At 37.4% G+C, this 21,736-nt stretch overlaps 3 protein-coding genes, 1 long non-coding RNA gene and 1 other non-coding gene across 5 annotated transcripts; 2 read left to right on the top strand and 3 right to left on the bottom strand.

Moving 5' to 3' along the window:
* Positions 66–139, top strand: TRNAV-CAC. Its single transcript has one exon. It is a non-coding gene; the product is annotated as a tRNA-Val (tRNA).
* LOC18793010 (7-deoxyloganetin glucosyltransferase) lies at positions 362–2,486 on the bottom strand. The gene is made up of 2 exons (XM_020563314.1): positions 1,943–2,486; positions 362–1,474 (listed from the first exon to the last, which is right to left on the bottom strand). The coding sequence occupies exons 1-2, from the start codon at positions 2,448–2,450 to the stop codon at positions 534–536; spliced, it is 1,449 nt and encodes a 482-aa protein (XP_020418903.1). The 5' UTR covers positions 2,451–2,486; the 3' UTR covers positions 362–533.
* LOC109949220 lies at positions 4,735–6,858 on the top strand. Its single transcript, XR_002271752.1, has 3 exons — positions 4,735–6,479; positions 6,676–6,708; positions 6,830–6,858. It is a non-coding gene; the product is annotated as an uncharacterized LOC109949220 (long non-coding RNA).
* Positions 16,245–18,923, bottom strand: LOC18791717. The gene is made up of 6 exons (XM_020564272.1): positions 18,858–18,923; positions 18,679–18,778; positions 17,235–18,580; positions 16,905–17,149; positions 16,610–16,813; positions 16,245–16,537 (listed from the first exon to the last, which is right to left on the bottom strand). Exons 3-6 carry the CDS (start codon positions 17,557–17,559, stop codon positions 16,430–16,432), a joined length of 882 nt encoding a protein of 293 aa, XP_020419861.1. The 5' UTR covers positions 17,560–18,580; positions 18,679–18,778; positions 18,858–18,923; the 3' UTR covers positions 16,245–16,429.
* Positions 17,876–21,478, bottom strand: LOC109947057. The gene is made up of 4 exons (XM_020556433.1): positions 19,203–21,478; positions 18,900–19,133; positions 18,679–18,778; positions 17,876–18,580 (listed from the first exon to the last, which is right to left on the bottom strand). Exons 1-4 carry the CDS (start codon positions 21,476–21,478, stop codon positions 17,876–17,878), a joined length of 3,315 nt encoding a protein of 1,104 aa, XP_020412022.1.

The following is a 21,736-nucleotide window of genomic DNA, read 5'->3' as shown; positions in this document are numbered from 1 at the left end:
ACTTTATTTAAAAACTAAGAATTAGATTAATTAAATATGTTGCATCACAATTTGACTTTCAATTCGTCTGGGTGGTGTAGTTGGTTATCACGCTAGTCTCACACACTAGAGGTCCCCGGTTCGAACCCGGGCTCAGACATTTTATCAGTCAACTAAAAAAGAGACGAGGAGGACATAATTTGTCCTTTTGATTGGGCCTGTAATTTTTGCTTTCTTTAGAGTTATGGACCTAAATTTGGTAGCAAGTTTAGTTCAAGGTCCAGGAAGAAATGGGTTAACATTAAATTATACAACGGGCTGAGATTAATAGAACCAAAAGGAAATGGGCTTAGTTCAATGCCTGATGATCGGATCCAGCAGCTGTAAACTTAGGTAAAATATTTAATTAATTTCCAACAACTGATACAGCAGCTCTTAATTAAATGCAATACATCATTCTTAGATCATAATTAACTTATATCATCTACTGCATACCATGAAAGTTATTCTGAAAACGACGATGATGAAAATATATTCAAGCAGGCTTAACTTAATCAAACTAAGGACAGCTCCAGAAGGTACCCAACGAACCGCTCGAAATCATCGTAAGACGATCCTCCTTCAACACAAGCAATCTCCGATTTCTTCTTCCACTCCACTGCCTTGTTTCTCATCACCTTCCCATTCTCCCCTTCCATCATCTCCCTCACCAGAGCCTCAACCCCTTCCCTCTTCACATCGCTATCAATCTCCAACCCTACCCCCCAAGTCGTGCTCGCGTACCTACAGTTTACTTGCTGCTCAGCAAAGAAAGGCCAGCAAAGCATCGGCACCCCTCCACAAATCCCCTCCAAAGTTGAGTTCCATCCGCTATGAGTCAAAAATGCCCCCACGGACGGGTGTGCGAGCACCTTGTCTTGGGGGCACCATCGGGCAATCATGCTCCGATCCCTCGTCTCTGCAAGAAACTCTTCTGCCAGAGCGGTCCCGTTCGTGCCCTTCACTACGTCCGGCCGCATGATCCACAAGAAGGGATGGCCGCTGTTGGCCAGCCCCCATGCAAACTCCTTGAAGTTGTCCTCGGTCATCACAGCGATGCTGCCGAAGTTCAAGTAAATGACTGAGTTGGGCTTCTGAGTGTCGAGCCAAGTGAGGCAGTCGGTGTTCTCCTTCCACAGGCTTGGCCTCGTGGCGTTTACTTCGTTCTTGATGAGGTTGGTGTTGAGGGTGGTGAGAGGGCCGAGGTTGTAGATGTTGGGGAACATGGAGGAGACTGTCTCGAGCACTTCGGCTTCGAATTCTACGAAGGTGTTGAAGACGATTGCATCGCCTGTGAGGATGTCTTGGGCTTCTTCCAGCCACCGGTTGAAGGCAATGTCTTCCGGATCGGTGCTTCGTATGAAGCTGGGCATGTCCTTGAGGCGCATGTGCTGCATCCCTGGGATCCACTCTAGGGCAGTGTCTTCCAGATATCCATTGCTGACGTCTTTCACATCTGCGATTAGGGCGATGATATTTTGTTAATCTTGGGTTAATTAGGACATGATAACAATAAAAAGATTCAAATGCAGATGACAAAGAAAGTTATAGCTCCATGATAAATTTCTTAATCCTTAATTAGGTTTAGATATCTTACTTGGGAAGTTAATTACGAGTGATCAAACAGATTAATTAGGAATACTTTGTTTAAGATAAACTGTTTCTTTTACGTGCTCATACTGTATAATCTTTAGGTGCAGTCCTTTAGGCTTCGGCTGGCCTTTTCAATTTCTTTTTCTTTTCCGTTTTTGGTATGTAAATTTGATCCATACGGCCATAGCTTTCAGGCAGTACGTTCATGAGTTATTTTGGGAAATCCGAAACACAAAAAATTTCAACCTACCCCGTATACTATTTACTTTTTTTTAAAAAAAAGTAATTTAAAAAAAAACTTTAATATTATTGAAATAATATGCATATACACCTTTTAATGGGAAGATGCTCTTTTTGACAAGTTCTCCAAATTGGAGATAGGCCACGAGGCCACAAGTGGATGCAGTCCAGAACTGGACCTCAGGAATTCCAAGTTCTCGGGCAACCTTAATTGCAAAGCTCATAATTCCATCCGAAATAATGCAACTAACCTTAGGCAAACCCTCGGTGGAATTGAGCTTTACAATCAGGTCCCTGAGCGGAACCACAGAATGTTTCTTTGTGTAGTACAAAAGCTCAGTGACACTCTGAGTGGCATCTGGGTTCGAGGGTGGCACCCCATCCGGGATGGTCTCAAACCGAAAACCTGGTGAGTTCTTCACCGCCTCCGGCCCTTTGAACCGGAGCAGACGGCTGTGGTTGAACTCTGTGTAAACCATGGTTATATGGAACCCTCTAGAGTGAAGAAGCTTGGCCAAGTTCATAAATGGGTTAACATGGCCTTGTGCTGGGAATGGAATGCACACGATATGAGGTGGCTCTGATGGAATAGATCCCATTATTGATCAATACCACAGCTCTGGTTATGGTTTTGAAATGGGGTTATGGGTTAAGCTTTTCTTCTAACGCCATGCTTTTATAGAGGAAAAGTACGTGCATTGAAAACCATGCTGACGAAAAAGTAGGCCTGTTTGGTGGCTCCCAGTGGACAGGAAAGTCTCATGGAGTCTCTCAGTAAGCACTTATGAGTCGCCACCCATATTAGAGCGTTGTCCTCTTTAATAAGTATAAGTATTTTTTTAGTATGTTTCTTATTGGTGTTGACGATAATATATTAAATTTATACATACAATATAAATGTTATGATTTGAATTTAAAAACACCTTTAGAGAGAGCATTTACTCTAAACTACTACATTAATGAATACTTTGCATTAGTCTAATATAGTCTCGTTTTATTGGACGCCTACGATTCAATGGACTTGTGGTCAACCACTCTAGGATCTACTTTAAGGATTCAGAAAAAACTAGTTAAAAATCAAGATATTAATTTAACTTATCAAAAACCAAAATTTAAAAAATAAATAATAGAAATTCATTGGAACAAAAACACGTTCAGAGGAGAAAATCATGAGCGTGTTCTTCCTCCTATTGCATCCACAGCGCCTCCAATTCCGACGTTGTAGACGACCCACTACAGACATGATGTTACTCGAGCCACCCATAGTCAATTGAATGCAAAGGCATAATCTTATTTTTTTTATTTTTTTCCCTTTGTTTATTATATATCAATCGAGTTAAAATTGCTAGGGGATGGGTGGACTTGGATTTTCGTCTGGGATGTTAGAGTCGGGGTTATTGTGGCGGCGATGGCATCGGATCTGTTGTGGCGGCGATGGAAGGAAGAACCCGTTCTTGATTTTTTCTACCATGAACATGTTGTTTGAGTGAAGTGTTATTATTTATTTTTTAACTTTTAGTTTTTGGTTAAGTTAAATTAATATCTTATTAGCCCTTTAGCACATGCTCACGCATGTGCTAATTGGTTTTATTTTTTATTTTTTATTTTACTTTTAGAATTAAGAAAAGAAAACATGGGTAGTTTTTTTTTTTAGAAAGAGAATTTATTTACAAAACCACAAATGTACAAAGAGCGACATGATATAGTGGCCTCGTTAAAACCTTCTTAGGACAACCTCATGGGATAAATTCCAGGGAAAAAAAGAGTATCACACACGTTATGGGCTAACAGGAGAGTCCAATTCAGGTCACTTTGGACCATTATAATAAAAGAACAAGTAAAAAACAAAACATAACACAAAGACCACCGACGAGAACCACAACTAGAGATCAACACAGTAGACCCACATGAGAGGACCGTAGAAACCCCAAATGGTAAACCCACAGGAGAGGACCGCAGAACATCCCAATTGTCAAAAGAAGCCTTTTATGAGCAAAATCATAGTTTTTGCCACCCATACAAACTATAAGTCATACCATAGCAGAAACCAAGAGAGAACACGGAGGACGAACACATAAACAAAACTAAAAAGACCCATGAGAAGTACTCCACTTCAACTCAGAACCTAACAAAGAAAACCTCATATGACCAAGCATAGTTCTTCAGTCGATGCAGAGTAAAGAAGAGCACCGCATCCCAACAACTACTACCAGTGTCACTGTTGCCGCCGCAATTAAAACAGAGACAAAATATCAGCCACCAGGTATCACAACTCTTCTAAGGAGAGACACAATATAGCGTCACTACTGTCGCCGCCGCCGAGACAAAGACAACACCAGTCACCTGGAACACTGCAAAAATAACCAAACAAAATAATCAGACAAACAGACCTAGATCCAAACAGATCTAGACTATCTGGGGAGGGGAAAGGGAGGAGAAAAGGGGATAAGAGGAAAGGAAAATATGGGAGAAAAATAAGAGGAGATGAGGAGAGGAAGGGGAAGATGGGCGGAGGGGAGGAGGGCAGTGGCCACCTACCCCCCTTAGCTTCCTGGTTGGTTGTCAACAAAGAGAAAAGATAACATGGGTAGTTATGTTCCATAAAAATAAGACCTATTGTTTGATTTTGTTTTTAATTTTAATTTTTTTTAATATGAAAAAAATGTGAATTTACTTTATTATCCTCATTTAATTAATAATTTTAATTATTAATGTTTGAATTAACTAAAGGTATTTTATGGTATTTTGAATGTTTCACAATTCTCTACCTTTTGCTTTATATATATAGATGCAGTAAAAGTAAAATAAATTTTATTTTTAAATAGATTTTAGTGAACCCTTAGATCTAATATAGGGGTGGGTGACCACAAGTTCCTTTGACCATAGGGTCTATGAGAACGGGACTCTAATCTAATATTTATATGTTCACCAAAAATCAGTTATTGTTGTAAATAATTAGTTGTGGAGCCCACATGTTCCCTAGGCTTTGCCGATAAAAGGGTTCATCCCTTCATTGTTCAATACACATAGAAATGAGAATAAGAAACTCAGTTTCTCTACTTTCTCTCTCTCTCTCTCAATTTCCTCTCCAAATTCTCCAGTTTTATAACACGTTATCAGCACGATTTCGTTCAAACAATACCAGCTGAGTTTTATGATGAAACCCAGTCAGAAAAACGCTTTGTTGTAAGCCTTCCAATTCCAAAGAAAGAAACAGTGAAAAACAGAGAGAGATGCGAAGCTATGGATTAGCAATCTCAGGAAGCGATTCCTGCTTCTACATCTCCACAACCCACAAACCAATTTCATTTTCAATATTAAGATTATTGGCATGCTTCCACGAGTTCTCCCTCGACCTGTCCATCTTGCTGCAGCAGATCCACGGGAGCAAGATGTGGCGACGTAGAGGAGGTCGTTCCTCTGCTCCAAAACCAGTGCTCGCGGAGCACAACGAAATCGTTCATGGATCCCCTAGACGACGATCTCAGGCGCGAGGTCCGCTCAGCCGCAGGTCAGCCGCGGGTCCACCATCCTCGCCGCCTCAGCTCCATGGCGACGGGGAAACCCCATGTACTTAGCAGGCTTCCATGCCCGTCACAAGCTCCTGAACTTGCTGCAAAAGCCGAGGGTTTTTCAGTGCCAAACCCTCGTCCACAACTCCACCATGCACCTCGCTCTCAACCCACTGCGCTGGCGGCCTAGTTGCAGCACTTGAGCCCTGGCGAGAAGGCCACAAAGTCGTGGTCTCTGAGCATGGAGACCAAGTGGGAAGCACATGGGTCTCCACTCCGAAGGTAGAATCCGACCCACTTGGACTGCTCCTGGATCGGACCACGGTCCATTCGAGCATGCACCAGTCAATCCGGATGAACCTCCCGAGAGAGTCCATGGGTTTCAAGGACTACCCATTTGTGGCCAAAGAAGAAGACGAAAAAAAAAGGTGGGAAAGCAAATTTAACTGGCAGAGAAAGAGAAGAATAATGGAGGTGCGTATTTTGGGAGAATAGTAAGGCACAGAGTGGAGGTGCCAGAGCAGCAGCGTAACTCATTGTTCGGGCGACAGCTTCCCACCCAGCGCACTTGCTTAAAGAAAAAGTTTTAAGTGCGCATGCGTGAACCACTAAATTATGATAATTATTAATATTATTACTATTGCTTGCAATCTCACATGGAGGCCACGCCAAAAGACCAAGCAAAATAAAAGGCAGAGGGGAATGTGTCGCTTTGCTTGGGCTTTGATTGCAAAATTGGTCAGAAGAGAACAGACAGAAAGGATAAGCTTCCTTTCATCTTTTCAATTATTTCATTATTATTCTTAAAAGCCAATAATGGAGGTGGGAGGTGGAGCCAATGAGCTCAGTCAAGCAAACCCACCGAAAGGATAAGCTTCCTCTCATCTTTTCAATTATTTCATTATTATTCTTTATTATTTAAATTGAATATTAAGATGCAGGTCTATAGTGCAGGTACATAATTATATTATTTTAATATTATATCATTATTAAAGGTGTGCAGGGATACAGCAAAGCCGATCGGCCAATATCATAGCGTTATCCCCACTACTGTGATATCATGTCATTGTCGAAAGACAATCACTCGTCTCTGCTTTTTACGTCATGGATGGGCATGTAAGTAAACTGCTAATTTGAAATTCAATTAATATTTGAAATGTGTGTGTTAGCTTTATTTAAACTGAATGCCCACCATCCTGCAACAATGAAAGGAATCTTCAGCGTAGGCAGGTACAATTATACTTACAGCTATAGAAAATGCCTGTTTCTGTTTAAGTCCAAATAAAAATAATATATATATACATTTATATAGGTGGATTATGGATGTATATCAATTCTTGATGCTGTAAGTATATGTAAGGCAATATTTATTTAAAGTATGGTGCGGGTTTATCGTCCATACCAGTAATTTACTTATCAGTAATTTATTTTATGGATTAATTGTGCTGTATGATGAGTTTTTACAGTATACAGATCAGAACAAGAAGTTCCTTGATCCTCGTCATACAATTACATCAGGACTTGAAGATCCTTGATGATGATATTAATATGAGAGCTGGCAGTCTCTCCTGTACTATATTTATAGACATGTGATCGGACTTAAGAGTCCTTGATCCCTGACATGTGAATAAGGACCTGGGTTCCTTAATGATGAAACAGAACCGTATTGGTTAATAGTGCCATACACATGGATGATAACTGTACTGACAGGTGTACTGTACACATGAATAGTACTGGATATGAATAATACTATTCACATGAATAGTGACGTATGCATAAATATTAACCATTTTGGGTGAACCGTCACTATATACAAAAGGGAACCTGCAGTTCCTTAAACTCATGGATGAGCAATTAAATGAGATGCCAGAAGTTCCTCAAAATATGGACAATTATGTAAGGACTTCAAGTCCCGAAATATGTACAGAAAGTTGTAAACATGTCCATTTGAAAAGGGCAAATAAATTCTGAGTTTGCGCCCAGGCCACAAGTTCCGGGCTACCATGCGTTGAAATATGAAATTTGGAGAATCGATGTGGTTATTTGAACCTATAAGGCACAAGGTTCAAAACCGTCATTTTGAAAAGACGTAAAAACCACAAGTGCAAGTTTAAGAATGTGCGCAATTATTATTACAGGGACATATAACAGATAGATTTTTCCACCTGCAATGAAGGTGCAGGCCCTGTAAAATCTATACAATTACATTATGTTCTGGAAGCCTCTGAAGGATGAGTACGGCGCCTCTTAAGCTTAGCCATGAGCTTCTCGTGGTCTCCCAAAATTCTTTCATTGGAGACCTGCAGCATGTCTAGCCTTCTCAGTGTATCAACAGAGTATGAACTCACCAGTTTCAACAAGGCATTATTCTCTCCTTTAAGTTTCTCAACCTCCTGTTGAGACTCATGAAGCATTCTTTGGAGAGACGAATTTTCAGTAGCTAACCTCTCAACCTCGTTTGCTCTGGCACGCAAACGATCTGCCATGTTAGAAACAGAAACAGCACTCTGAATGCTGAAAGCCATTGAGTCATTAATAGCCTCTTCCTCTGATCTCCCTGTCAACAACATTTCATCCATTGGAGTAATGAAATTCCTAGCTACTGTGACAGCAGTAGCATCATTCATCATCACAGAATCATTAACTGTGAGATGACGATTTTTGGATACAAAGGATGGACGCCAAACTTCGGCGTCACTGGTTGTTGTGGGAGCATCATTTAAATTGAAATAATTTGGGCAGGAAGAAGAGGAAGCCATTTTAAAGAAGGTTTCGAAGAAAGGCTCAGGAAAACTAAAGTTTCAGAAAATGAAGGAAGTTAAGGTTGAAACGCAGTTGCTCCAATCAAGGTTTGCAAAGGCAATATCTATAAGAGGAAATATGGCTACTGTTTTTCAGGATCCCAATATCTTCTCGGATCCCCATATTTCTCCTTTTCTTTCCTAGAGTCCAAAACTTCACGTGGCCTCTAATAATGCCTGTCGGCACTTTCGGCGTTTTCAAGCATTATTTTCAAAGCCGATCTTGCTTTACGGATTTCACGGAGCTACTTTTTCAAAAGCATCCCGGGAATCTCGCAATTTTCCTATGGTTACTTTGAACTTCACCGGTTCTACCTATTCATTATATTTGTGTATAAATGTGTTACTAATGAAATTTTCTTTGCAGAAGACATCCAGTTTACTCCATATCTAGTTATGCGATATTTACTTGTTTTTCTTATCAGTGAGCACTTAATGTGCCCGAGAAGCAAGACTATCTCTGATCATCCATTCAGGAAGCAAGACTATCCCTGATCATGTTTCTGCAAGATCAGGGAATTGTAGAGGCGGCCTTATGCTCTAATCTCCTGAGGTCCTTCTAAACTAGGGGATATGAGAGCTTATTGTCTGCTTCCACCAGCTTCCTTCCTTGATTGCTTACCTTACCTTGCAATCAATATCACAATCTTTGTATCTTTTCTTTCTTTTTATAACTCTCTGTTCATAAGAGATTTTATTTCTTTAGAATGAACATCTGAAGAATGAATCCATGCAGTGATCCTAACTCTGAGAGTTATTTGTTTTTGACAGAGAAAAGAATTGTGATTTTTGCTCTTGCAGGATATCACAAGACCATCAAGCGCTACATTATATTTACTGGGCTGATATGAGCTTGAATGATACTTGAGAAAAGTTTCTCCCACCTAAGGATGTAAGCAATACTTGTGTTATTTTATGCTTATATACCTATTTGATATTTTATCTTGAAAGGTAACCCAATGGGGAGATAAGTCCGTTCCAAAAGAATGACTTCTATGTATCCATGAATTATTAATGCAAATTTTACAGATTGCAAGTTGGATACATTGATAATACACTGCACAGATTAAAAGTCCCATAAGAACATAACATGGGTAAAGCAGTGATCAATATGATGCACGCCTGTTGCGTAGCAAATGATGTGGATTGAAGTCCCAAATGGACAATCCTTTGACATGTCAATGTTGATATTATGCACGCCTAATGCGTAGCAAATTATATGGGTTAAAGTCCCATTAAATGGGTTAAAGTCCCAGAAATTAATTGACATGTATGTATTAATCTGTGGCATGCCTGCAGCATGACAGATATATGGGTTCTAAATGTTCCAACTCTCTAAATAGAGATTATTCACGCCCTACTGTAAAATAACGCTCCATTGGAGGTTATAATCCACATTCTCACATAATAAAAGCCCCCCTGAAGTGGCTTGGGTACCCAAAAGCAAAGAAATGCTTATAATTGATGCATGCGCATGCACATGAGAATGGTGGGATCATGAATTGATGAATGACAATTTTTGGTTTTGGAGTAGCTACTCAAATCATCAATGGGCTTGTGTTGATTGGAACCACGTTCAATTATTAAATGTCGACAATATCATTGGCCAAAATGGAAAGAGGTAATTCCATTATAGATGAGAATGAACGTGAAAGAACAAACCCACAGTACGAACCCCAAAATTTGTTAATACTGAATTTATACTTGGGTGTTCGGAATACAAGGGAATATCCCTATTTTGTATGACACACTGTTTCTGGCAGAAACAAGGAATGTTGGGTTTTCTCCATATTTACAGATTCAATTGTGCCCCCCCCCCCCCTTATTACACAATTATGGAGACCAACATATTATCTTTAAGGGTTATTAAATGCACAGAGCATATCGCCAGAAGCGATTCCCTAAAGATATATGAATAGCTGGGATAAAGCTATATAATGTGTCATAAAAAATTAATCCCTTTTAGACAAAATCCGTTGAGAGGATTATCATTGCATAAAGCAAGTCCCTAAAGGACATGTGCTTGAAGCACAAAATTTGTATTCAATATTAATATGCATAAATTACCTCAGTGAGTACATTGATGTGATTGCAACACATTAAAGATTCTGCAGAATTCACGAAATATATGTCTTGACTTAAGGATCGAGCATTGTGCCGACGAGATTATTGCTTATACTAAGAAAGTATTGAAGCATTTTTATGAGGATTATCCGTTGGTCCTTAAATGTTTTTCGGAAGTATACTAGACCAGATAGAGCTTAGCTCCACACTGTACTCTTTTTTCTTCATCCAGGTTTTTATCCCATTGGGTTTTTCCTGGTAAGGTTTTAACGAGGCAGTGTCGCTCAGGGGGTTTAGAGTATACTATGAAAAATTTTATGGTCGCTTACTGGACAAAAGCTAGTCCTCCATTTTCCAGGGGGAGATATTCATCAGGGGGAGCATGGTTTTGATAAAGACCTCCATACACTGTACTCTTTTTCCTTCATCCAGATTTTTATCCCACTGGGTTTTTCCTGGTAAGGTTTTAACGAGGCAGTGTCGCTCAAGATTGACTCACAGAAGCAGTGTCAACTATGATATTCAGAAAGATGATCAACAGAATGGCTTAAAGATATTTTATCAAGCATCAGGGGGAGCGTGCTGTCAAGAAAGACCTTTACACATTGTACTCTTTTTCCTTCGTCCAGGTTTTTATCCCACTGGGTTTTTCCTGGCAAGGTTTTAACGAGGCAGTGTCGCACGCGCGTCAATATACACAGAATTTTATGTTACACATGATTATGTACTCTTTTTCCCTTTGACCAGTTTTTGTCCCACTGGGTTTTTACTGGCAAGGTTTTTAACGAGGCATATTCCATATCATTTGTGGTCTCCAAGGGGGAGTGTTGTAAATAATTAGTTGTGGAGCCCACATGTTCCCTAGGCTTTGCCGATAAAAGGGTTCATCCCTTCATTGTTCAATACACATAGAAATGAGAATAAGAAACTCAGTTTCTCTACTTTCTCTCTCTCTCTCTCAATTTCCTCTCCAAATTCTCCAGTTTTATAACAGTTATAATATGATCTTTTTTAAACTGAAAAGTCCTAATTGAACCACCAAATCATATATGAATGTTATGTCACACTTTCAATTATTGATTTAAAAAAAAATGAAAGAGAATTGTTATTAACACTAAAAAATAGTCATTATGTAATTTTATTTTTTCGATTTATTAAGAAAAAAAAACTCTAGAACTCAATCAAGAAGAATGAAAAGAGTCACATCAACTGTGGTAATCCCACACAACATTATGTATATCTTTTTCAATCAAACGAAATTCTTCCCTTCCCACAAAGACGTGCAAGTGGGGAGAATGGGATTATTTTTCCCTTCCTTTCAGAATATTTCGTCAATTTTTTTTACTGAAGACATACGAGCTTCCAGGAGCATGGGAATGTGCAAGTAGCAGAGCTGCTCAATTATTGTGTGCGGTGGGGGTTAGGAATAGTACCGGATATACTAGGCGTCAAAAGGTGATAATGAAATGACCTTCAATCAAACATGCGATCGTAGTGGGCCCTCCTTTGTGATGTGATTCATACCCTCTCGGAAGCTTGCAAGTTGGCTGGCGATCGAATGGCAACGGTGGCTCAAGCTTTAGAGTTCAAAAGTTCAAACAACGTGCCAGTTCATCAACTTGAAATTTTAAAAGATAATTTTTTTTATAATGAGATAGAATTTTGTCCCCAATAATTTTTCATTTTTGATTTAGAGAACGGAAGAAAATAATTATTGATATGAAATGATTAATGGTGTTTTGTTTCCTTTTTGGCTTATTTAATATTTTTTTGGTCGCATATCTCCTTTTTGGTTTTGGCGTGAGGCAATGGCATGTTGCTACGTACCGAACAACTTAGACCAAGACCTTCGCCAGCCACAAATGACTGGCCCCAAATCACCCACTATATATTATATATGTATGTACATATGCACCGCCAACGCACCAATTATTGTACTTGTCGTTTAGTGACACGTTGCTGCGACAAGAAAACGAGACCCAGATATTTGTGTGCATTAAATTAATTTTATGAACTCAACTCCTGCTTCTTTATACTAGTTTTTTTTTTTTTTTTTTTTAATAAAGAAAAGTTTAAGGGGGATTGGTTATTCACACTATTAGCATCGGGTAATACTCATAACTTCGAGTCGTAATGACTTATTTGTGGCATTCAACTGCTAACTGGCAGTTTATTATCGTAATTTTAATTTGTAAGTGTCCATGGATATTTTCTAAATTTCTCAATATGCGCATGTGTATTGTATATATAAAAATATATTATATTTTTTCAGTTAGTGAAACTTGGGTTTTATAGATCCACCACGGTCCACATGGGTGATGGGCAGCCACCAAATTGGACACGTTCTAGATCTAGACTCATGTTGCTTTCTTTATCGATCGTGATTATTAGTTAATGTATTTCTTAATTATGAAAATGGGATTTTAATTCATTTTCACTGTTTTCCTAGAGTTTGTTAAGCTCGTCCTCTGTCTGATTTTGACACGTGGGTATATACATGTTTTTAGACAGAAGTATCGGTATCCATGTAGTAAGTTGCCCACCCATCCCAAAAGATGACATATCATGTTGGGGAAGAAGTTAAAAGGCGTTATTATTAGGTTTTTGGTCCCCTCCATCCCCCTATATTTTTGTGAGAGACTAGGGGGGGGGGGGGGGGCTCCGTTCTAGGATTTTAGGGAGCAAACAGGAAATATTGTACTGCACAACTATGGTTGTGTGTTGAGATTACTAATTCATATTATGTAAACGAGGTCTAATCTAGTAAAAAAAAAAATTTTGATTTGCAAACCATTAGTATTCAAATACCCATAATACCTTTATATTTGTAGTGTGTGAATACCCATAATGACCATTAGTATTCAAATACCCATAATACCTTCATAAAAGGTGTGATGTGCATATCATTACGAGCCTTTGATATATTTTTATTTATATAAGTGATAGTTAATTTATTTTTTTTTAAGTACAAGTAATTGTCTAAAAATTATAGAAGATGAGAGTTTTTCTTATACACATACGATCTAGATGTTATGAGTGTTCAAACTTAAAATCTCTTGTACGCAAATTAATATTATTTTTTACTAAATTAAACCTCGTTAACAATAATCTAAACTACTTTAATCTATAAGGAGGGATATCGAATTCGGTATAAAATTATTATACGCTATATAGAGCAAGATAGTATCCCGCGGAAAACAACTAAGATGGTTGTGACATGCACTGCATTATTTGTGGACAAAATTATTGCTATTAGACTCTAAACTCAACACGTGTTGTATGTCGAATGGATTCGTACATGTTACAGTGGGTTTGCATGCATGATGCATATGATATGAACTTTCACCATTTTGATCAATGCAAGGCATGTCTTGGTTTTTTCTTTTGCATGGTTTGGCAAAACACCCAAAACAAAAGAAGCAACATCAGGGTCCCGAGGCTCCAGAAACATTGTGCCTCGATCTTCAAATTATTAGAGTAATTCAATCAATAGCAGTTAAATATATATATATTTTACTATTTCTAACCAATAGCAGAATTTATTCAGAGACAAAAGCTTTGAAGCTTCGTTTGGTGACCTAGCTTATATTGGGTTTGATTTAAATTTAATTCAAGATCTGTTAATATGTTAGATTGTTATTCAATTTAATAAGTCCAATTCTAACACACTAAATAACAATTATAATTTTTATCCATTTTAATTAAAATAATTCAATCAAATCCCACCGTACACATGGTCTGAATAATTTGCCCCAGTTGTGGATCTCTCGTTACCTATCTATCTTGTATGGATCAAGTGTTATCCACGCATGTCTACTGCTTGAGTTGTGTTGATAGAAAGTTAACGGTGAGGAAAGGTAAGGGAACAGTACTGTTTTGGAGGGTTTTTTTGGCTTTTGGCATGAAGCTATGTGGGAGCTTAGCCAGCGTTGCAGCGGATTGAACAAATTGATGAAGAGGTCGGCACTACAAACAAAAAAGTGTCGAACAATTATCATTATTTGGTAATATTTAATGACTGTTGTGGGAGTAACTAAATGTCTCTTTAGTTATCAAAAAAGTTAAAAAAAATGACTAATGTTTTTTATCAAGGCTACAAATGTCACTAAATAATAGTGATTGTTGTCATTTTTTTTATTAGTGCAGGCTCTACCTTGGCCACTTGCCATCGGGTGTACCGGCCACTTGCCACCAGTGACCTTCTATAGTATTCTTATTGTTAGTGACGTCATGCTGCGACTAAAAAAGACAGGACAATATAATAATTGTATGGTATCTTGTATTAGACGTACCGATCCTGCTGTTTCTTGAAAAATGTCTTGATGCTGTCACATGGTCAATTTGTCATGTATCGCGAGTTATAATATGAGTGGGCGTTGATAACATTACAGCACCTGAAAAATGTGCTTATTTATCTTAGCTTTAAATCTCACATGTGAATAATTTTAACATAAGCTATAATGACCACTACAAAAAAAGAGGCTAGATGCGACGCTAGAAACCTGTCGTGAAAGATCAAGCATACGTCGCAAATGCCTTTTTACGACGGTCTTGCGACGCTTGTTCACGCGTCGCAACCAACTGGTGTCGCAAAAGGTTCTAATGCTTATTACGACGGTTTTACCCGTCGTGAAAACCAATTACAACGGCAGGCATAGTGTCGCAACCGTTTCTTCGTCGGATTTAAAAACAATTGTTACGACACTTTGAACCCGTCGTAAATAGTAATAACGACGGCTATTGAATGTCGTAAATACAAATACATATCCAACAAAAACTAAATTTACGTCATTTGTTTTTTATATTCACAATAAGAGTAAGACACTCACCAAAACTAAAAAAACATAGTGTATTATGATATATTCAAGTATTTTTAGTAATTACTAACATTAATATAATAAAAAAACCATTCATGTATCACTGTTATATTTGATATATTAACTAAATGTAAGTAACAATCGCGGAAAGAATAATTTAAAGTCAAAGGGCGAACAACATTGTCTCTAAAGTGAATAAACACATTTTTGGTTTCAAAAGTCCAAACAAAGTTCACAAGATTATACTAAGAGAATTATGATTGTCTTTGATCCTTCACCCGAACCTGAAAAAAGAAATTTAAAAACTATTAATAAATTATTTTTAAAAAATTACAATTTTTCTTGAGTCATAAATATTTGTGAACACACCTTTAATGAAAACAATTGCTTCATGCTTTTATGCTTCTGGGTCAAATTGATGCTGTTGTTCACTACTCACACTAAGTCTTCGTTGGTGCAGGCTTGATGCATCTGGAATCTGTAACTCACCAATATATATACACACAAAAAGTTAGATGGAAATCAATATTAATTAACTCTTCACTATAATTTATTCTTTATAATAAAGTAAAAAGAGATCAAAGTTACACTAAAACATATTATACCTGTTCACTTCCACTTTCAGTTGGGTTAGCTTGGAAACCAACATGAGCTTTCATGAGATGGATTTGCGAACTCAGATCCTCATACTTGGATTGGAGATCTCCAAGTTTAGATTCATAATGAGATTTAAGATCATCTATTTGGGATTGGTATTGTCTCTCTAGCTCCTCTCGTATGCTATTCTCATTAATGTCAGGAACTCTTGAACTTTGACCAAACACTTGAGATGGAGTAATACCTGTCCCATACATACGAACACGTCCATGTCCATCAGGTCCCATAACTTTAGAAAACACCTCCTCTCTATAATCCTCGTCTTGTTCATGCTCCTCCCTTTCTTCCAAGTATTGATTGAATTGATTCTATAAAATCATAATGCAATATTGAACTTAGTCAAGAGATACAACATATGCACAACCCGACATATTCGTTTTTTCTTCTTTTTTGGGTCAATATTCCACATATACTTTTAGAAGAAAAAAAACTACATCATACTTACAATAATATTTGCACTCTCATAGTCAAAAACTTCCTCATCGTCATTCTTTTTTTTCTTTTTTCGCGTCTGCATAAACAAGCTCAACTGATCTGTTTTCTCTCCTTTCTCTTCCATCTTAATAACAAAGGAAATTTAACCATGTTAGTAATAAAAAATTTCTTTATAATAATGTTGTCAAGTTTGGCCATAGATTTTTTCCTAAATAACTAGATTATACTCACAAATGAATGAATAATGAATTTAAAATCTGGAATCACTGCTAAAAAATAAAAAATAAAAAATTCATATTAGTACTCTTACCTGATTTTTCACTTGAGCAAAAGAAGTACGACCGGTCCTATGAGGGGCACTTCCTAGTGCACGATTAGCCTTATTTGCTTCAGAACATTCCTACAATATGCTTAATTCGGTCAACATTCATTACTACTATTAACTCAGTAATTGTATCTTATGTCTATGTACCTTAACATCAGGCAGACCCCAATACTTTACAAGTATCTTCCATTGGTCTGTAGGGACTTGAGGAGGAGTGATGGCTAAACGCTCTTCATTGGTCTCATATTTGTCATACCATTCTTTCTTAAGCCGACATTTCCAATCTCTCCATCTGTTACCAACAATCTTTAAGCAATGGGGTCTATATGCGTCAGGGACATCCGTGTTATCCTACAATTAATAGATAGCAATCATTAAAAATACTAGCATTTAACCAAAAAAATAATACTAGCATGTTTGAAATTAGTGTTTTGTTGTTTACCTGCACATCTTTCCAAATGTCATCTAATATATGATCAGGCATACCACTCCATGAAACTTTTGTCAAAGGGACCTTTCGGGCATTTCGTGCTATAACTCCCAGTTGTGTACTAAATTTTTGTGCATTTTCTTTTATTGGCTTCCATTTCCATTTAGTATCAAAATCAATGTGCAATTTTGTTCCAGTCCCCCATTCAGCAATAGAACAAGCAGCACCCCGACCGTTCATGGTAGGCTCAATTTCACCTAGAGTAAAACATTCAATATGATTTTAATGATGAAATAAATCACCAAATAAAGAAAAAAACAGTGGATATTTGGCCCTAATAACCTGTTTCATCTGATGGCGTTATCAAAGGCTCGTCCTCATGACTAGGAGTAGACAAATTGGGGTGACATTGTTGTGTCTCTTGAGACCGTGTCAGTCTCACAGTTGATGCTTGTTGTTGAGATTGAACAGACATAGATGGTGCTTGTCGTTGAGATTGATTCGATGTGGTAGGTTGAGGCCGCCTAGATGCAACAAGTTGAGGCTGACTCGAAATTGATCCATGTAGTTGAGATGATCGTGCTTGTGACCTACTCTTTTTAGCTCTCACAGGAGATGCGGGAATCAATTCCTCCATTGATTGTTCTCTTAGTCTCTTGGGGGCCATAATCTGTTGCAATAAGAGAAAAAAAAAAATTAATATACATAATGATTCCTCTTAAAAGAATTGACATGTATAACCAATTACCTGTTCAGAAAAAAAAAAAAAAAAAAAAACAATTACCTGTAAAAGCTAGCACACTTCATATGTAGTTTGCTGTTCTTACATTTTAAATATATATATTTATACATATAGATGAGCTAGCATTATATAGAAGAGTAACTACTAGAATTATTGATGAATAATGTATTATAATAATTAGAAAAATTTAGCAATAAACAATGTCAATAAACTATTTGAAGAAAGGCATTGATAAGCATTTTCAGTCACATTCTTCCATCTCAGCTTCTTCTATCTGAACATTCGTGTCTACTGTCGTTCCATCTACTCCTTCCCTCACCCAACCAACATCTTCATCATTCAAATAAATAGTTTCGTCCAATTGCTGGGGTGCATATAACTCAACTTGAGGCACCATCGCCGGACTGTGATAAGAATCTTTTGAATACATATCAAATAGATCTCTAACAGTCATATTAAGAACAACATGCCAATTTGGATCCACTGGGTCCTGTACATAACAAACTTGCTTTGCCTGTTGTGCTAAGATGAAAGGCTCATCCCCTATTGCATTATCTCTGTATAACAAATGATTAAAATTCACTAACGTGAATTTAAACTCATCTTCTTTCACTCCACCAAGACCATTAACCCAATCACACTTGAACAAAACAAATTTCATGGCATTGGTATATCGAATCTCAACCACATCTGTCAACACACCATAAAAGATGACATCACCTAAGCGAGGATTATTGTCCCTAGCACTTGCATAACTCATAGTGTCTGCTTTCAAAACAACCCCAGAATTTTGAGTGGTTCTATTTTTTTCACTTTCTTTCGTACGAAATTTGGAGCCATTGATTACATATCCCTTGAATCTTCGTGCAAATTGATCTGGACCATTAGCCAAATTGATAATTTCTTCAGAGAATACAGCATTGGTGGTTTGCATTTGTGTCTGAACCTATATAATATCATTATAAGAAGTCAAATGGGAAACAACTGTGATTTAATGTATCTATATATAAACTATATACAAATGTAATAATTTAAAATACTCACATAAGTTTTAAACCATATGTGAAAGGTCTCATTGTGGACTTTTCTAATATAATGATTTGCTCTTCGAGGCATTTCCCGCGCAAGTATTTCAAGGTGTTGGCTGTGTACATGAAAGTTTTTATTTTAAAAGTGAATTAAGAAGAATTCAAGATAAGAAAAATAAATATACTTTGACTTACTTCTGAAATGGTGTGACGACATCTGTGTTGACTAGCACATACCTATGTGCTTGTGTCCATGTAATATCATCAAGCCGTATTTTAACTCCTTTAGTTATAGGACGACCAAAGTCACTACCACCATCATCATTACGAGCTGGTCTATGAAGTTTCGTTTCCACTTCATTTAAGTACAGTGCGCAAAAATTCATGCATTCTTCCATCAAGTACCCTTTAGCAATTGAGGCCTCAGGACGCGCACGATTACGCACATAACGTTTAAGTGTTAATAGATACCTATAAGAAAAATAATTAATTTCAAATTTAATTTAAATAATTAAAAAGTACAGCTGCATGTTTACATACCTCTCGATAGGATACATCCATCGAAATTGGACGGCGCCAGCAATCAATGCTTCCTCGGCAAGATGAACAGGCAAATGCTCCATTACACCGAAGAAGGACATTGGAAAGATCTTCTCCATTCGGCAAAGTGTATGCACAATTCGATCTTGAATTTTTTCCAAATCAGATGGTAAGTTCACTTTTGAGCAAAGTTGCCTAAAGAAATTGGTGAACTCGATTAATGCTTCAACAACATGCTTTGGCAAAGCTCTACGTGCTGCTATAGGAAGTAATTGCTGCATTAGTATATGATGATCGTGGCTCTTAAGACCGAAAATAGTACGTTCCTTTAGCTGTACACGTCGAGAAATATTGGAAGAATAACCATCTGGTACCTTTACTTCCTTCAATACTTTTAGGAACACATCTTTATTTTCCCTATTCATAGTAAAACATGCAGGAGGTAAGTATGCCTTATTAGAACCACGTTCTTGTGGGTGCAATGGTTGCCTTATTCCCCATTCTTGTAAATCACGTCTAGCTTGTAAGTTATCCTTGGTTTTTTTAGCAACACCCAACACTGTCCATAGTATATTTTCAGAACAATTCTTCTCAATGTGCATGACATCGAGATTATGACGAATCAAATTATGGTCCCAATACGGTAACTCGAAAAAAATACTTCTTTTCTTCCAGTAGGATTCATTATTATTCTTCTCAACTTCATGTCTTTTCCTTTTTCTGATGTCTTCTTTCTTATACTCAGTCAGTACTCCTTGCAATTGTCTTTTAACATCAGACCCAGAAAGTTTCAATGGTGCATGTCCCCATTCTCGTGTGCCATCAAAGGACACTCTATCTTTTCGAAACCTATGACTTGTAGATAAAAATCGTCGGTGACCCATGTAACAATACTTTCTTCCATTAGTCAACCAAACAGATCTAGTGTCCTTATTGCAACAAGGACATGCTTTCGCACCTTTAGTGCTCCAACCCGACAAATTCGCATATGCTGGAAAGTCACTGATTGTCCAGAGTAATGCAGCACGTAGTTTAAACATCTGATTCTTGGAAGCATCATAAGTATCTACACCTTCATGCCATAATTCCTTTAACTCATCAATCATTGGTTGCATATATACATCAATCTTATTACCAGGTGCATTCGGGCCATCTATAAGCACAGACAAAATATAGAAAGGTTGCTTCATGCTCATCCATGGTGGTAAATTATAAGGCATGAGAATAACAGGCCATGTACTATGAGGTATGCCCATTGTTCTAAATGGACTGAAACCATCTGATGATAAACCAAGCCTAACATTACGAACTTCACTAGAAAAATCTGGATTCTTTGCATCAAATTCTTTCCATGCAGGTGAGTCAGCAGGGTGTCTTAGCACACCATCATCAGTACGCTCTTCTGCATGCCATCTCATATGCGAAGCAGTTTTTGATGACATAAAAAGTCTTTGCAATCTTGGCTTCAATGGAAAGTATCTTACTTGTTTTGCAGGTATTTTTCTATTCCCATTCACAACATTTGTAGGCTGCCCATCAACTTTTTTATATCTAGATTCGTGACAAATAGCACATGATTCAAGTTTCTCATCCTCATTTCTAAATAACATACAATTATTGGGACATGCATCCCATGTATTGTATGTGAAAGCTAGGTCATCTGTTATCTTTTGAGCCTCGTTATATGAATCTGGTAGTTGTACTTCATTGGGGAAAGCTTCTTTCAGAAGAGTTAACAAAATTGTCACTGACTTGTCGGTCCATCCACAAAGTACTTTTGTATGTAGCAACCGAACAATAAATGATAATTTAGTGAAATTTTTACACCCCGGATACAAAGGACATTCTGCATCTTGTAGCAATTTGAAATAATTTGTAGTCTCATCATTTGGCCCCTCACCATATTCATTTTCTGTTGAGCCATCATTCCTCATACTAGAATCCAAATTTGGATGCTCAAATGCCTCATGTACCATTCCAATTATATCATCATCCACAACTGAAGCAGAACTATTCCCCATATATTTGTCAACATATAATGATTGGTGTCTCTGACCATGAGTCCAATTTTTGTACTTTGACCAAAACCCATCAACTATTATATGTGCTCTTGCTACCTCCCTTGTAACAAAGTAACGATTGTAACATTTTTTGCAGGGACAATAAATCCTTGTATCACCCATGCTGTTGTCAAATGCAAAATCTAAAAAACTTTCAAGCCCATTGAGATATTCATTCGATGACCTATCAGTTAAATCGATCCAACTCTTGTCCATACCTAGTTTCTATTCAAGAATAAAGAAACAAGAAGGCATACCCTTATAATTATTCAAATATTTATTTAATAAGACAGATGGTAGGTATTAAAATGAATCAAAAGAAGAAAAAGAAATCATACCGAATAACTAATAGCAGTCCTTGATTCAATCTTGTTATCAACAAACAATCCTACAATATGCAATATGCTTTTCAATAAAAAATTTGCATGCCCAGTATCCATTATTAGATAAAGCACATAAGTTCACATAATAAAA

The sequence above is a fragment of the Prunus persica genome, chromosome G1 (assembly GCF_000346465.2).
Source record: "Prunus persica cultivar Lovell chromosome G1, Prunus_persica_NCBIv2, whole genome shotgun sequence".
NCBI classification, from domain to species: Eukaryota; Viridiplantae; Streptophyta; class Magnoliopsida; order Rosales; family Rosaceae; genus Prunus; species Prunus persica.
This window is presented reverse-complemented; position numbering and strand designations above follow the sequence as displayed.